This window comes from Dermacentor albipictus, chromosome 1 (genome assembly GCF_038994185.2).
Source record: "Dermacentor albipictus isolate Rhodes 1998 colony chromosome 1, USDA_Dalb.pri_finalv2, whole genome shotgun sequence".
Taxonomy (NCBI): Eukaryota; Metazoa; Arthropoda; class Arachnida; order Ixodida; family Ixodidae; genus Dermacentor; species Dermacentor albipictus.
The window spans coordinates 400,597,097-400,614,283 of NC_091821.1; the positions used below are offsets into that span (position 1 = coordinate 400,597,097).

Consider the following 17,187-nt stretch of genomic DNA (forward strand, 5'->3'; position numbering starts at 1 on the left):
CTCATCTTAGTATGTACTGAAATGTCTTCTATGTTGCGGTATCAAGTCCAACAATCGGCATCGTTGCAGGAAATTTTTCATGCATTACGAGGGTTGTTCAATAAAGGTTTTCCTTGATCCACTTCACCTAGGCATGCAACTTGATAGGCCAGATAGACTTTCAGCTTTTTCCTAATAGCTTTTTTTTTTATGTGCATACTGAGGAATGTCAGATAGTGGAACCAGTGGAGTACAGGGCAGTTGATAACTTTCTCAAAGGTAACAGACTGCAGCAATTTATTCAAGAAATAACGACAGTGTATGGGACAGATGCCTCGTAATGTGATGTCATCAAGTAGTGGCATCAATAGATTAAATTTTGGCAGAATTTGGTCGAAATGGCATTGACTCTGGTCGACTTCATTCAGCCATTGATTGGGACACTGTCTGAAAAGTTGAGGCCGTCATTTGAAAGATTGCTTCCTAACCATTCAAGAACTACCTTGTTGAAAATATCAAGGTCAGTGGAGGGTCCATAGAAAATATAATTCAGGAACATCTGCTCATGAAAGAGGTGGCAGCACGTTGGGTTCCTTGCTTGTCTTCAACAAGGAGGACCGTGTGACCTGCTGCCCTGAACTTTTGGCCACGTGCCTTAAAAACCAAGTTGACTTTTTTTTTAATATAGATCACACTGGATGAAACACAGGTTCGCCATAGTGACCAAGAAACTAAATATCAATTTAAGCAATAGAAGCACTGCGATTTGCTGCCCCCATGAAAAGGCAAGTGTGCAGCCCTCGGCTAGGAAGGTGACGCTGACAGTATTTTGGAACCAGCAAGAAGTGGCAGATTTGTCGAAAGGTGTCGCCGTGATGGAGACCTGCTGTGCTAACGTGCTGACAAAGTTGGGGGAAGCCATGAAAACAGGCAGCCATGACATGCTATCAAAAAAAGGCGTCCTGCTCTTGCAAGACAATGCTCCTGCTCATAACTCACACGTTGTGCAAATGGAAGCACACTCTAGGGGTGTGTGAATACTTGAAACTTCCAAATAACTAATTGAATAGTGTCTTATTCAATTCTGCCTTCGAATCGAATCATTGCTATTCGTAAATGCAAATGTTTTTCGAATACATTCAGAATATTCCTAAACATCAACTGCTCCCAATTGAACATAATATTGGAGAAAAAGTACAGTAAGTTTTCACTGTGTCACTAAGGTAGCCATACTTTACAGGCTGCAGCACGATTATTTGCACTCTGAAGAGCCCTGTGCATACAAAGGAACACGGTTGACTTTAATGCTCCATTTGTGCTTTTAATAAACAGTGCTTCATAACCTACTATGTAACAACAGAAACATGCTTTAACAATACTGGGATATGAGCATTGTTTTATAATAATTGTTATTATTTAAAAAGTATTCGATATTTGATTTGCTTCTGGCACTATTAAATTCATATTCGATTCACTCTCAACAGTCACTATTTGAAACAATGCTTCATAACGTACCATGTAATGACAGAAACTTGCTAAATTTAAGAATACTGGGATGTGACCATCATTTTTTATCAATTGTCGTAATGGCTGTTCATTATTCGAAAACTATTCAACTCATATTCAATTCAATCTCAACGATCACTATTTGCACACCCCTAGCATGCTCCCGCGAATATTAAGTTCTTCGTCATTCCTTGTACTTGCTGATCTTGCGCCCTCAGATTTTCACCTCTTTCCATCTATGAAGTTATTTTCGAAAGCAGGCAGTTCCCTAATGATGACATGCTCATCGCCCAAGTTAAACCATGGATCCTAGGCCAACGTGAGGAATTCAAGAGTGGTATTTGCATCTGCGTAAAATGATGGCACAATGGTGTCGCTCTCTGTGGCAGCTATTTCTGTTTTGTGGGAATCTGTTCTGTGGGAATTTGGAGACCAGCTATGGTATAGGACATGTCTTCAGAATATAGCGTGATTCCATTTAATAATGCACTTAACTGTGCATAATTTTCCCACTAAGTTTTCAGCTGTCAATGTTGTATTATTGCACTTTTTGGGCATATTTGGCCCAAAAAACTCTAAAATCGTCGCCATAAATGTTATATGAATGTTTGCAAGCCATCGGTGTATGTTGTGGTACTAGAGGCAAATATACTAAGCCGACTTGGAGTCCCAGCACTTGTTTCGTGCTAAAAAAGACTTAACAAGGAAATTGCGTCGGAAAGGTCCACATGCATTTGGTGCAATTCAAATCGCCTGCTTCCGAGCGAGAGTGGTGACGTTACACATGCCATCACCGCCCTTTACTATCATCGGTGAGTAAAAGGTGCCCGACAGACGGTGCTATGGTTTTCTGTGCAAAACGCAAACGCCCGGCCATGGGGAAACCGAGCTAAGACAGAGCGTTGGATTTGCCACTGCAGCTGCTCTTGGTCAAGTGACATCGACCGATCAGGAATTATGCGGCATCACATGGATGTCGTATTCTCTACCACTTGCAGTTTGTGTGAGTTTCGCGAGCCAGCAAAACCAGCGCAGCACTATGAGATAACGAATCTACTGAAGCGTGAAAGCGCAGGCGACGCAGAGTGGAGAAAATGAAACCTTTCAACCGCCCGCATTGTTGTCAAGAGTAATGTCAGTGAGTTCTTTGTATCTAAGAATCAAATAGAACTGAACAAGCAGCATTTTATTTTGTCTCATAATTTAATAAAGTTGTATTTTTATTACGACTGGGCGAGTTCTAGCGACAGAATTATAATGAGTGCTTTCGTCACTAGGCTAGTACTTGAAAGTCCCGAGGGTGTCTCTAATTGTGTCCTGCATTTACCTCAATTTCTCGATTACTAAAGCTCTGTTCATGATAATACTGACGCCTTAGACATTCTCGAGCATTAATCTATCACTTTAGTTTGACTTAATATTTGCATTTAGTGTCCCTTGAAGGATGCATATTGTGAAACTGGCGCCATTCACAAGATTCCTTCCGACTAGAGAGTCCTTGGGCACTCATTGGCTTCCAACTACATGTTCATGTTGTATGTGCCGAGTATTGATCAGAAAGTTAACATTATTATTTTTAATCACCACAAAATACTTGACATCGGCTGTGACAGTTAAGTAGGTAATGTGTTGCTAAATAAACAACCTAGCTTTGGGAAGTACTCAGAGCTTTTGCTTATAAACCTGGTCCATTTACTATCTTGCAGAGTGCCTAGTTTTTAAGCCAGTGCAAAACACTTTCCTCTTTCCTGCTGCAGGGAGACCTTGGAGCGAATGAAAGCAGACATTAAGCAACGCCTGTGTGAGACCACCAAGAGCTTGCCCGCAGAAGTGGTTGGAAAGGTGAGTGCACCTGACTGATTATTTGCAGAGCTTTCAGCAATTTTTCACCCTTGGTAGTGGGGGGTGCGAGCGTTTAATTGGAAAGTATGTTGGCAAGATCATGCAGTAGCGTTGGTGTGCTACTGGAAAATTTTTGGCTCTTATATGCCTTGCACCATTTCACTGGAAGTCTCTGCAGATGCCTGCAATAGCATCATAGTTATTCAAATGGTAAAATAATTTCTTTCACTTTGTTCGAAAACAAAGCTGCCCCCCCCTTTTTTTTCTTCTTTAACTGCTCCTTGACATTGCCACTGAGGGTGGAGCTGTCTTAAAGTGGGGACGGCAGTGAGATAGAACTGTGCCTGTGTAGGTGAAGATGGGATGAAAAAAATGTTTGGTTTTGTAAGTTGTGACCAACAGTCCTGCTCTGTCGTCCAAAGTGAAAGTAGTGGTGGTTGAGATCTTGAAAGCCTAGTATTCATCAACTAGGAAACATTCTTCTGGGTAAACTGCTGAATTGGCAACACTGCTGACGAGCTTGAGGTTGCTGATTTAATTCCTGGCCACGGTGTCTGTGTTACAGTGGGGTGGAATGCAAAAACATTGGTGTACTTCGATTTTCGTCTACATAAAAAAACCTCATGTGGGCAAATTTAATTTTGTGTGCCCTCGCTACGATGCGTCTCTCACAGCTTACGTGTTTCTTAGGGACATTTCCAATTCCAAAAATTTCCAATTTCTCTTTCCCTGCAGGCACCTGAAAATACCTCCACACATTCTTTTTTTTTTTGCCACTAGTTTACTTTAAGTTTTTACAGTCAGCACCACACTGTGCATATCTGCACAAGAGCGTCTGGTGCTTTGGATATTTTGTTGCATTTGTGTTTTGTTAACAGGCAGGTTTAGCACCATAGTTGCATTCTGTTGCCCATCTTTTTAAAAAGGCGATTAGCATCACCACTTGCCTGGTTAATCTAACAATAGCAATGAACCACTGTTGTGTTACCCGCACAAACCATTGGTAGTAAGAATTCTTCATCAGTGGATTGGTGTCACAGTGTGCCAGTAGAGCACACTGCAGCTGCTGTTTGTGCTGTTTGTATTTTTTTACCACGTGTGGCAAGTTACAGCACAGCTTACATTTACATTTACCACGAGTTCTTTACTGGGTCCCATAGGTAAATGTACAGTTAGGGGCTCGTTAATTTGCTGACAGTGCCAACAGGGTTTCCTTATCTTCCATTTAAGGCCATAAAGAGCCTAAATAGACTGCAATTTTTAGTTGTCCTCACTAGAGGTGATTTCTCTCGTTGTCACTACAATTTCTGAAAATTCTCTCTTGGTAAAATTTCAGCTCAATATTCCCACCTGTGAGAGGGGAATTCTCTGCTTGGAACCCCAGTGAAGAAGAGCTGCTGTGCTAAGAGTCTTGTGGTCGCTTTGTCACATTACTAGCCAGACTTGAGAATGACTAAAAGCAACTAAAAAAAACCTAAACTGAAATTTGTAAACGTTGGCTGAGCTGATGGTCTTATACAGTAGTAGCTTATTGTCTTGAGGTGTTGAGCAGCAACGCTGCTGGTAAATTGAGGAGCTTTGCTGGCTACAATAAAATGCCAAGTGGGGGATAAAAAAAAATTTTTTTAAAGGTGCCCTGTATCGTTCTTTTGAGAACCTTAATGAATGTGCGCTGCACCTAGTGCACACAGCCGTAATATATTTTTGAAGCCTGGCAGTGCACTGGTGCGTTGTGAGAATCCCACAAAGTTTGATACAGTAGACTTCCAATTAACTTCATTTCACTTCATTCAATTTGATTTGGGTTAACTAGATTTTTTCGGTTCGTTCAATCTCGGCTGGCGCCCATGCGTTTCTATGGGCCCAAACTTTTCTTATTTTGATCCTAAAATTGGCTTTTGCCAGATAATTTGCACTTGATTAGTCAGTGCGCACATGGCTGACCGGTATTGTGACTCCAATATTGACCTCTTTAGTGGTAGCATCTGACTCGGCGGAGTTAGGGGACAGCGAATGCATTGGACACGAGTCATCTCCCATCGAAAACGCCTATTTTCGTCCTGTCCTAGGAATATTTTCAAGTAATAACCGTATTTCACAGAGTCTGATTACAGTATTTACATAATTCTAACACGCGCATTCTTTTTCATGTAACATTGTGCTGAAGATTGCTTGCGCTATGCAATCGGACACGATACCAAAACCGCCTTTGCGGCGTTCACGTGCTCAACACTTATGTATTGCCGCAAAGCTGACTTAAGCAAACCAGGCACCATTATGCAACACACCTCACCCATTTTTCTTGCCAAGAAATCGTGTGTGCATTAGATTTCTACTTTGTTTAGAAGCTTTGATGTCATTTCTACTTTAGTACTTTGGGCACGTTGAAAGGAGGCGCGTGTTTGACTCGGGGGCGTGTCAGAATCTGGAAAATACTGCCAAATGAATAAGCATGTTCCAGCGTTTTTTGTGCATTTCGTTTAATTCGACCAGCCGGAGGATTCGATCAGTCTAGTTGGTATCGTCGATATAGTTAACAGAAGTCAACTGTACTGCATTCTCCCATCAACGCCCATTAACTAGCGACTGTTGCTGTTAAATTCATGACATCATGATGCAGTCAATTTTTTTTAAAACTCTAGCAAGGTTGACTATTTCTTAAACAAGGCTTGTTTTTAATCTTGCTGCTTTCACTTGCTACAGGAATGTGCCTGCAAGTTATTTGAAGGTCGCGATCATATCAAACAACAGAATATAAAGCCACAGAAAACATATAATTTAATTGATGTGTTTAATTGAAATGAAAGAGAATCAGGCAAAGGGAATTTAAAGCGAACGAAAGATAACTTGTCACAAGTGGGGACCAAAGCCACTTTATGCATGTAGTGCTTTGTCAGTTAAGCTACTCTGGTGCCATCTCTCCAATACTTTGTCATTTGATATGGTTGCGACTAAAAAGAAAAAAGTCAAGCCCTTCAGAGCCCTTGTTCTCGCTCATTAATTGTCACTGTTATTCAGGAGCATGTAATGTATAACGGGCAGCATGCAGTAGCGTGGCGTGCCTTTGTAAACAAGCATTATTTAGCTAATTTTTTAGCAGGACTAAAAAAAATGCTTATAATCATTTGAGAGATGTATCAGGATTACGTGGACTTATTATTATCGGGTTACTGCTGACTTTTGTTTTGTTTTTCAAAGCTGCTGCTATGGTGCATCCTTTTCAGGGTTTGAAGATAACCGGTTTCACGAAGCCGCGAGTCAACGAGGAAGACTTCGACAAACTTTGAGCTACTGACAGAAACTGCAGCAGCACGCATTACTAATCACATCTTTTGTTATTCTTACGAGTGGAGTATTTTTCTATGCCAAATGTCTAAGAAGTCCTGCACACTCAAGTGTTCGTGGCCGACGCAAAGAAAATAACAATACAGAAACTTGCTTTTCCTTGTGTTGTTTACTTGCAGAAATACCATGATGTGTTGTGCACAAGCCCAACAAAGCCATCAGTACAGATACATGTTTCACTTGACATGCCGCTTCTCAGTAGTCTGCACCGGGCAATGTGGTCACACAAGCGCAAGCCTTGGTACAATGAACATTTCCCACTAGCAGCACTCACTAAGGCACTCCATTGTTGCGAGACAGTACACAGGATGGAACTGTTAGTGGTAAAGAAGAAAATTCACTTCCAGTAATATATTGCAAAGCTTAGCCATCAACACGGCACATAACAAAGGCAAACTGCACCGCCCGGCACTGCACTCCTGAAGACAAGGGTCGATGCTTGAGTTGCCCATTGAAAGCAGGAAGAAAAGGTGTCTGCATATTTATCAACCTTGCTTGTAGTAATGTTTAAGCAAGCTGCAGCATAGATTAGTCTTACCCGGTATGTATGTTTTATCAGCATACCAGGACAACTCTGTTAATTCTGACCTTTAGCAGCTCTCTTCTAATCACGATGTCCTGGAAGGTTCTCAGTCTCTTGATTTTCCGTTCACAGTAATGCTAAAACATATGCATACTAGTTAAAACTCGGCCTTCTTCCAGTTTCTGTACTCTTTTACCCAACTTATCTATATTTCAGAGGACCACTATTTTTGGACAATCCTTGACAATGCAGACTTTGCAAACATGCTTAACAAACCAGCTGACTGTTACCTGTTTTAGAGAATGGCCAGGCTGAGGTTCTAAAATCTGTTACTATTGTACTGCATTCACTCTGTAGAGGGGCCTGCATCTACTGTCTGATATGTGGCCTTGAATCCATTATACCTCTCCTCCTGTCATACAATTGACCAAACTACAAAGTCCTTTGAAAGCAGTAGCCTTTGAGAAGCACAGGTTGGATGGAGAGGGTAGTTTATTTGCAAACAATGCTTCCACTGCTCATACAAGAACTGCTCGCATGATATGGTCAGTTAAGCCATGCAAAGCTCATTGAGGCAGCAAATGTAGGCATCCCTCTGGACTTCAATTGCATTGCATGTCGTTTGCAATGTTCTTACCACCCGAGACCAAAAATGTGCCTTCCTGGCGCTTTGTAAAAATGCTCCGTTTTTGTCTGGCCTTTCGTCTTGCAGAGTTATACATACAAACAGCAGACATTCTCCTCAGGAACTTGCTCGCTAATCGCCGACAAAACGAGGGCCTTGCTAGCTAGCTGCATGCAAATGGCAATTTGAAAAATTACTCCAAGAAAAATAGACTAATATCCCAGGGTTGAATGCAACAAGGTGCACCATTCAATGTTAAAAGGTGCCCTTGCTGGGTCTTATGTGCTATGCAACAGGATGCAAATTTTGAACAAGTTATGACAACAGTGTTTACGATCCTGGCTATATTGTCACCGCGAATAGCACTGGGTCAGTCGGGGCCATGACAACCACTAAATGGGCAACCACAATGGAAGAGACCAGATTAGAGCTGTGTGCGTTTCTTGTTAAAGAAGTACAGACACAACTTTTAATGCCCAAATCCACATCTCTTGGCCTGCAATGATTGGGATCAAAATAAGTGCCCCAAACTATTGTACTGTATATAGACTCTAGTGCCACTTCCAACATCATATAAAAATAACAGTGGTACCTGATGGCACTATGAAATGTTAGAAAACTTGTCCACATCCCACATTCAATTCCGAGAGACTGCATTTACAGACTTTGCAAACCATGCAAGTCTTCTAAACAATCCATACATGCATCCTGTCCATAATTATTCTTTTTGAACATACACAGAAGGCAGCAATTGCGATAACAAAATATTGCATTATTCACATTGAAAGCATATGACCTGAACTTACAACGTGATGTGTAAGAATGTTGCAAATACTATTGAATATTGCTTGTGAATGAGCAAACTTGTAAATGTTTCAGAGCAAAATGGAAAAAAAACAGTGTCTGTACTTCTTTAATGCACGGTCTGCATTCAACACAAGGCATTTAGTCTAACCTTGACAAAACATACATGGATATAACAAAGGAAGCCTACAACGTTTCGCACCTACATATATCTTCATGCAGTGAAGGTAGTTTCATCTTAGATGTGACTTCATTTGATAATTAAGATTCGACTATTTCATCACACACCATCAAGCTTGCTGCACTTAGAGTTAAGGGGAAAAGAATGTTGGCTTCATGTTGAAGCCATGGGGCAGTGTGACCTAGCGTGAGGTAAGCAAAATTTTCAGACAACTTTTCAGAAGAGCTTGCAGTCATTGCTGATATCTTAATGCAACACCAACACTACCAAAGATGACAATGGCATGTAATAAAAACGGGCGCAGCATAGAATGCTCGAGGGGCACCAAGCATGTGGTCATAATTCATTAGAGGCGTCCTGAAATTAACTGAAGCAAACAGAATGGATAAATCATACTTTCTTATTATTGCTCGACAAGTGGAATTTCTGCTACTACTGCTCATAAAGTCAGAATTGACCCTCAAGTCCTGGCATAACCACATTCCTGCACTATATTGAACAAGTAAAAAAAAAAAATAAAAGCTAACAAACCAACCCGTCATGTAAAACTGCCAAGAGCACATTTTGGCATGCTTGGGAAGGTGTGTATGGATGGTTTGCAAAACTTCCAAGACACTATCTCAGCACAGCGAAGATTCTTTCAAGGCAGCACGCCCCATTCTTGGATGACAGTCAGTTGCAGTACGCTATGTTTGAGTATGTCATTGCTTACTGCTAATAGCTATATTGTGCTAAAAGTCAAGCATGCAATTTCATCAGCACCCTTGAAACAGCATCCCTGTATCCCTAAATGAGCCTTGATTCTAAGCACTTCCATGATTTGACAAAGTGTAGGACACTAGGCCCAATGTCTGACGTAGACATTGCATTTCAACAGTGCTCCTTGGCAATTTTAGCGATAAGTTGCTTGAAAAATGTGTTCCCAGCCCACCGCCTTCAAGTAGAGTAGATGCTGAGAAAGCTTGGTAGTGAAAGTGTTTTAGTAACAAAATGTTTATGCAAGAATTGCCAAGGGGTATTATTGAAGCACAGTGGCCACTTCAGATGAATACAGCATTGTGTTCCACTTTCTCAAACTGGAGGAATGTATGAGAATACGTCATAAGTGCATTGGGACAATGCATGCATCCTCTGCACGTCAAAAGCAGCCAGTGCTGCATCAGAATTTTGGCTGAATTTCCTCGCTGTTGCTGCCACAGGTAGAATTTTTCACTGCTCAAGAAAGTTGACCAACATTTGCAAAGAGTTCACTGCCATGTTTGCACGATTTGGAGGCTGCATTCAGCAGTTTCCGGATCTTGCCAACAAACTAGTGTGCGGTTTTCAAGCCTCTGGGAAGTTCAAATCGGCGGGTCACAGTTGGCGTTTGTCAACGACACAGGCATGCGAAAAGCACAAGCTGTGCATCTTCCAGTTTATCGTGCTCATGTTTTCAAATTTTTCAGTGTGTAAACTAGCGTGGTAGTTACAAAGCGCTCAAGTGTAGTGGTAGAGACGCACAACTTCCAGGTTATCCATTCGGATAGATCAAACAATCTGCGTGACCAGTGCATGAGGAAGGCCCAATGACAAAATGTGACCCTCATTTTGTAATCTGTCAAGTGCTTCATGAAATGTCTCTTTCTATAACGCATGAAATCAGCATGTAGAATTAAGGCTGTGATGTGATAGCACATGCTGCTCTCTGCTGACTATACTGACTCACTGTGTGCCCTTACGTAAATGGACAGTCCCATCTGCAGCCCTAATTTGAGACACTAGTAGACCTTCAAACTGAGTAAATGCGCTCTAGTATTCACTGTCTGTGCAGCCATAACAATGTGCCCTTTTATTTCATCTCTTTCTTCTTTAAACAATTTCATCGCTCCACTTGCAATCTTTGATTTGCAATATTTCCCTACTTTCAATGTAATTTGCGGAACACACATTGGCATCACACTTTTGTACTTTGCTAACAATGTTCTTTGCAACATGAATATTCTTTAAATTTTTCCACGGTAGAGTTAATAAAAATTGTGGTGTTTTCCTCTAGTCTTTAAAGAGACCAGTAAATGCATTGCTGGTTTCCCCCGACTTATATCCTAAAAGGAGTCGCTTGGGACAGAATACAAAAATTACTGCGGATTTGTAATGTCATTCCTCAAACATAATTATCGTTGTCACTAGTACTGATGTCTATTGTCCTCCTAACGATTATGTTTCACACCAGAAGTGTTGGCAGGTACGATGCAGTTTCATTGGCCTGCTTTGCATCAGCTACCTATGCCAGCAGCTCTACAAGGACGTGCCAAGCCATTTTACAAAAGGCTGCATTGAAAAAAGAAGAAATAAAATCTAATTTCCAGCAGCGGTCACACTGGAAGCCTCACTCTTCTGTAACAACACAAGCCATACAAAGCTCTTTTCACCAGCACTCATTCAAAGTTAGCCGTTCAAAGTCACTTGGCCAAGTAAGCGCAGTCAGTCTCACAAACACTCCACACACATTTTCTAATGCTCATGTTGATTACACAATGTTGTTGTTACAAGAAGAAAATGGGAACAAAATTTGCACTATCAACACATCTTGACAGCACCAACCACCTGATCAGCCTAGACTTGCAAGTTGGTGTGACGTCACGGGTATAGTGGCATGGCAACATCGGCAAATGAATGTAAATGACGTATGTCACGACTCTGCGTCGTGTCCTCCTCATTCACATGTCACTTGTCACCATGAGTAATTGGTGATACACTGAGAAGACATACTTAACTGGTAATCTTGGAAACAAGAAATAGTTCCTTATCAGGTTTTAATATGATAACGAGTTCACTTTCTTTACACTCTTTCATACGAAATAATGGATGCAGCTCTTGACATTCACGATTAGGCAAATTCTTTGATCCTTCAAGCACAGTCATCATCATCATTCAGTACATTCATCACATGAGGTACCTTCAGAAGGCTTGCACCTGCAACCTGGCTGCTGGAATAATTAACATTATCACTCAAGACATTACAGCACAAAACAGAACTTTTCAGATGCGTGCACACAATCTGGTTGTTACAGTGACTGATAAGCAAGTGTAAAATCATCGGGGCAGGAAATAAGAAAAAACAACCTGTATATAACAGCTTAAAAAAAGAAATCCACATGGTATAATGTATAACAAAGAAATAAATAACATGGTAAGCTTTCCTTCCCACCTTTTTCAATGATGCATAGAAAAAAAAAGAAGACAGTCATTGCCAAGTGCAAAAATGCACAGAGTAAAAATCATCAAAGCATTGTGGCAGTAAAGCGTCACACATCAGTGCACATTACTAGTAGTAGTCTGCAGGATAACCCCATTAATCCCCAAGTTCCCTTATAAAAATGCTGGCAAGTTTGCTCTCTTCAAAAATATCCTCTTGATATTGCCATCTGAACCTGTACAAAATGATGCCTGAAAATGGAGAGCCAACATGTCAAGAAAAAAAGAAAAAGGGGTACAAACTAGAGCAAGAAACAAAAACATTTGATCAACCTCTGCAGTGGCAAAATATAACTTCAAATCAAAATTCCCATTTTCAAAACACTCGCGAGTATTTGATTTTCTGCATGCATTGCAACAGTACGCAACAAGCTCTATAGGCACAGAAAGGAAACAAAAGCACTTCTGTCAAATGTAGCTTACCGCTCACCTTGTAGTGGCCTGGTGCATTACATGACAAATTCAAGCTGTCTTGCTGGTTACAGTGAGTTAAGACTTAACAGCGATAGGCATATAACAGGCAGGGAGGTAGGTTTTTCTTACATTACAGCAATGGAAACAACAGTGACAAAGCAAGAAGACTCGTCACTTGCGCTAAAGCGGTACTGGTATGCAGTTGCGCAATATTTGAATGCGGAGTGGGCCAACACTGCCCACGTGTACCAAAGACGGCACCACCATCACCACGAGCTAGCAGAGTGCATGCTGCGGTAATTTCATCACAGTCACAACGGCAGCGAAGCCATCGCAATCACGACCGTACAACTGCAGCACCTGTGCCATGCAATGCCAGGAAGCACCACACACAGGGGGGCTTTCTGGGGCAATCGTATTAAGGCCCTGACCAGCACATATGCACTGATGTGCAAGGACAGATCAGGTTGCACCATGTCGACACCGTGTCAATGCGATGGCACGAGAAGTGCTTGCCGGTGCACTCCACTGTTCTTGCAAAGCACAAATGCAAGGGGGAAAACCACACCGCATCAGTCACTCCTCACACCAATGGTGGGGACCTTGTGTCGTCTGGCTGGTTGGGCAATGTGGGAGGGACATGGAGAGAGTTGCTCCAGTTGCCACCAGAGCGCGCACGCCGCATTATCTTGCCACTCATGATGAGTCTGCCAAAGCCTTCCTGGTGCGCGAAGGCGTAGCCCGAACGCACTGAACGACGCCGGCTTCCCTGCCGCACACTTGTGGCGCGACCCAGTCCGCTCTCTGGTGCACCTTCGCGGCGCAGTCGGCGCGCCCGCCGCTGCTTGAGCCGCACGCGGTCCGAGAGCGTGGGGAAGACGTCCGTGTAGAAGAAGCGGAATGCGATCACAGGCAGCAGCAGTACGGCAACCGTGAGGAATGCCACAAACCAGAACTGTGCCGAGCCAAGCGTCATGCGCAGAGAGCCGAGGAACTGGTTACCCACAAAGTCAGAGTTGATGAGCAATGTCATAGCCAGGTAGAATGCCACAGACCCCCAGATGACAATGTGGTTGAATACAGTCCAGTACGACGTGTCCAGAGCAATCTGCATGGGAAAAGACAGGTGAGGACAGTTAATATTTTTCGGCTGCACTTGACTTCCTGCTAAATATTTATTAAGGTACATGCATGTACACCCAAAATATTTCAATGTGACCTTGAAGCAAGTCAAATAGACATGCAGAGATGACAGGGTGCTTTTTGCTGTGCAGGAAACTCAAATTCCCACTGACTCTTGAAACACATTTAAGACTTGTGAACCAGAATCCTCACCTAACTTATGGCCTGCAGCCAACTGTCACGTTCAGTGTCACGTCTGCTTTTCAAATGTCATATCAAGATTCAATGTCATTTTATGAAACAAAACACAAAAGATAATTACTTGTACTTAAGGATTTGTATGACCCTGTGGTGCCTGAAATCAAATCGTAAACGAGAGTCTGTAATGTAGTCGATAGTTGGCAAAGAATGGCAGGATGAACACTAAATGCAGCATTGACACTGTCTATAATTAATAGCACAGTTAGGGCAACAAAAATGCTGCTACTAGTTGGTTTCATGCCTGCTTGCCTAATGCTAAAAAACTAAAGTGCAGCACAGTTTGGAAGCCATTTTAAGCCTGAGGATAAACCTGCAAAGGCGGCGCATCATTTTGTAGTGCGAAGGTTGCACCGCTTGGTGCATTGGTTTTACATCGTGCCAAGTGCACTGAAATTTGTCAGTGAGGAGGTTCAGGTGAAAAGCTGTGGAAAGCTTATTCACCTTACTGCGAGTGGTTACAGTGAGGGCATCCTGTGGAAAGCTATTAGGAACTGAGGAAAAGTTATTTCAAATCTGATGAAAATCCCATACCATGAAGTAACAGAAAAAATAAGAACAAAAGAGAACTCTGCTCCTTGGCACCAACGTGTTCGAAGCACGAGCCAAAATGCCCAGGTGGCTGGCTGTGCCAACGATGGGGCTATCACGCGAAGCAGCTATGTTGGTAGTTTGTTTCAGATATGGTACTACATGCATCATGGAGGCACTGAAGTAAATGTTGAATCAAATCAAATTCAAATTATGCCAAATGTGCCAAAGCAACACCTGAGCCTGTGAGGGGGACAGCATTGTAAGGGGCAGTGAATTAATATTGACCATGTGGGCCACTCTAAAGGAAGAATAAAGAAAAAGAAATGGGTTTAGCTGTATTAGCAACTTACATTTGTGCAATATCATAACTTTTGCCATGAGAGAGGAGGCTTTGTAAACGAGAAAGGACACAAACACGAAAGATGGGTGGCAACACCACCTAGAAGGTCACGTGCCAGCTCGCCGTGGCCATCATGGATTTTGACCGCGTCTACTCGGGCCTAGTTAATTTATCAGTGAAGATGGACTGCATTCTATACTAAAGGGGCAAAGGGAGAACTTGGCAAGTTTCTTTTTCTATCATTTTCACTGCGGCGCAATGATAAAAAAACAAGAAAATACTTTGAAATCTGTGATATTGCACCAATGTACTATGCTGTAGTTTTGGCACTAAAATTGAAAGTTGTAAGTTTGGCGTACCTTTTATTTTTTCTGAGTATTTATTGTTCTGAGCATTACTAGCTTTTACTTACATGAGGCAGGCTTATAGTAGCTACTCAAGGAAGCCTAGAATTGCACTCAGACTACTATGCAATATAACACAACTACATCTACAGTCACTGACCGATTTTTCGGTCACAGACAATGCTGCGAAAATGTGAATAATCGGGCAGCTTGAAAAAGCAAATAGAGACGGTAAAACCAATTTCGTTTCTAAGAGTGCCTACACATTAGAAAATTCGTTTATGGACTTTCACACAGTGTTGTGCTCCATTAAAATAAAGTACACTTTAAATTTTGTGATGGCCTGAGGCTGCAGGTGTGCTTTGTGTGCACCCATCATGCAGCCAAATGTGCGTTGCAGGTTGTCGCGAACTGCAGATACTACCGCACATGTGTGACCTTGATTCTTGCCACTGTCAGTATAGGCTATACTGCACAAAATCAGTGTGGAGCTTTATTCACTTTCTGCTCATATGACAAACCGATGTCATTCCGTCCAGTAAATGCATGCACAAACTTGGTTGATGTTCACAGAAGTGGGTAGCTGATTGCCCATGAGTCCAAACTCTGCTTTCCGCACATGGATATCGGTGCAGCCAATGCACGTGACCTCACACTCTATCGCCTAAGTGGTAATAATTTTTTTAAAGGCGAACATCTCGCAACGGCTTGCTGCCCGCCACACCTGCTGGCTGGGCCTAACCAGCGCCACCACGCCACTTCATAACAGTGAGCATCCAAAGTTGCAATTTGGTGCCGAGTGTAGAATATGGTGACCACACTGTCATTGCTGGCAGGACAGCTACTGCCATCTAATAGTGGCTTGGGGAAATTAAGCAGCACGCAGGCATATGCGTGATGCTTAGTGAAATGTTTCTTTCAAATTGTTGCACTTTGAAGTAGGAATGGGGGCCTAACATGAGTAAATATGGTAATCAACTTCTTACCGTGAAATTAACAAAGATAAGGTTTTGAAATCATACTTTATCAGTATAGAATAGACAAGGGCAAATATCAACTTTCTTGAGTACGGATTGAATATGAATAGTAACTATCGAATACTGAATTGAATTTCAGATAATCAAATGCAGATGCCTATATTTACAGCAGAAGTATTATGGAACTGCTAAGTGCGAGAAGGAAAGCTAAATATCAGATGAAAGGAGATCAGTCTTAAGCACAAGATCACTAACTGCCATTGCAAAAAACTGCATGAATAGCTTTTAAACATATTAGAGCCTGGCTTCAAACAAGGTTTCCAGGAATGAATGGCTACTGTATGACTAGCTATCTGAGAATGCTAAATAAGTGCTTAGCAAAAAACGATCAGAAGTTGTGGGGAAAAAAAAAGCTGCTAAAGGACTTGTATGCCATAGACACATGTAAAAAGGTGCAAAGGAAGATGTCTGGTTGTAGTGTAAAAGACAAGTCTCATGTATGACTATAGAGTACCAAAAAACACTAAATGACAGACTACAAGCAAAAATAACAGGTTGTAATATTGAGTACCACTACGAAACCAAAAATAAAGCTTGCATTACCCGTTGTGTTCCTGCAATGCTTCGAAACGTTTTGTCGTTGTTTCAATTCTGATAATTTCTGATACTTTGTTTAGCAGAGGGAGAACAGCAACCAGGCTATAATAGTTGGTTGCTGTGAAATATTTGGTATGTTTTGATTATTTGAAAATACCAAATAATTATTTTTCAAAAACGAATACAAATAGAGAGTCTAATACAGTCCACGCTCATCACAACGGACCTGTGTACAACAGACTTTCGGATACAACGGACCATACTTCAGCTTTAGTATGTTCTACCTCTTTCATTAATGCAACGAAGTTTACTTTCAATGGACCGCGCTACAACAAACTATTGGCTACAGTGAAAGAAATTGGCAACAATTTTTTTCAAAATTGGCCTTATAAAACATACTTTTGCCATATCGACACGGGCTGACAACTGAGTTGCGAGGGTCAGCTGACATTTGCAGCTCCACATCGCGCATGCGAGGGACGAAGGAGGGGTGGAAAAGCACCATCTTCTTTCGTGCATGCAAGGCACAGGAAGGGGGTAAAGGTGAGGTGAGAGAGAGGGA

The 17,187-nt window shown here is 41.9% G+C and overlaps 1 protein-coding gene and 1 long non-coding RNA gene across 8 annotated transcripts in view; one reads left to right on the forward strand and one right to left on the reverse strand.

Moving 5' to 3' along the window:
• The first annotated feature begins 275 nt into the window (after nucleotides 1-275).
• On the forward strand, nucleotides 276-6,771 carry LOC139054686 (uncharacterized). The gene is made up of 2 exons (XR_011511431.1): nucleotides 276-3,327; nucleotides 6,552-6,771. It is a non-coding gene; the product is annotated as an uncharacterized lncRNA (long non-coding RNA).
• A 2,870-nt stretch (nucleotides 6,772-9,641) lies between these two features.
• ATP8B (ATPase phospholipid transporting 8B) overlaps nucleotides 9,642-17,187 on the reverse strand; it is a 174,988-nt gene continuing 167,442 nt past the window's right edge. For all 7 annotated transcript variants that reach the window (XM_065452444.2, XM_065452445.2, XM_065452447.2 and 4 more), the window contains one exon: nucleotides 9,642-13,561. In XM_065452444.2, the coding sequence (XP_065308516.1) occupies nucleotides 13,037-13,561 (525 nt within the window). In that variant the 3' untranslated portion in view covers nucleotides 9,642-13,036. The remainder of the gene's footprint in view (nucleotides 13,562-17,187) is intronic.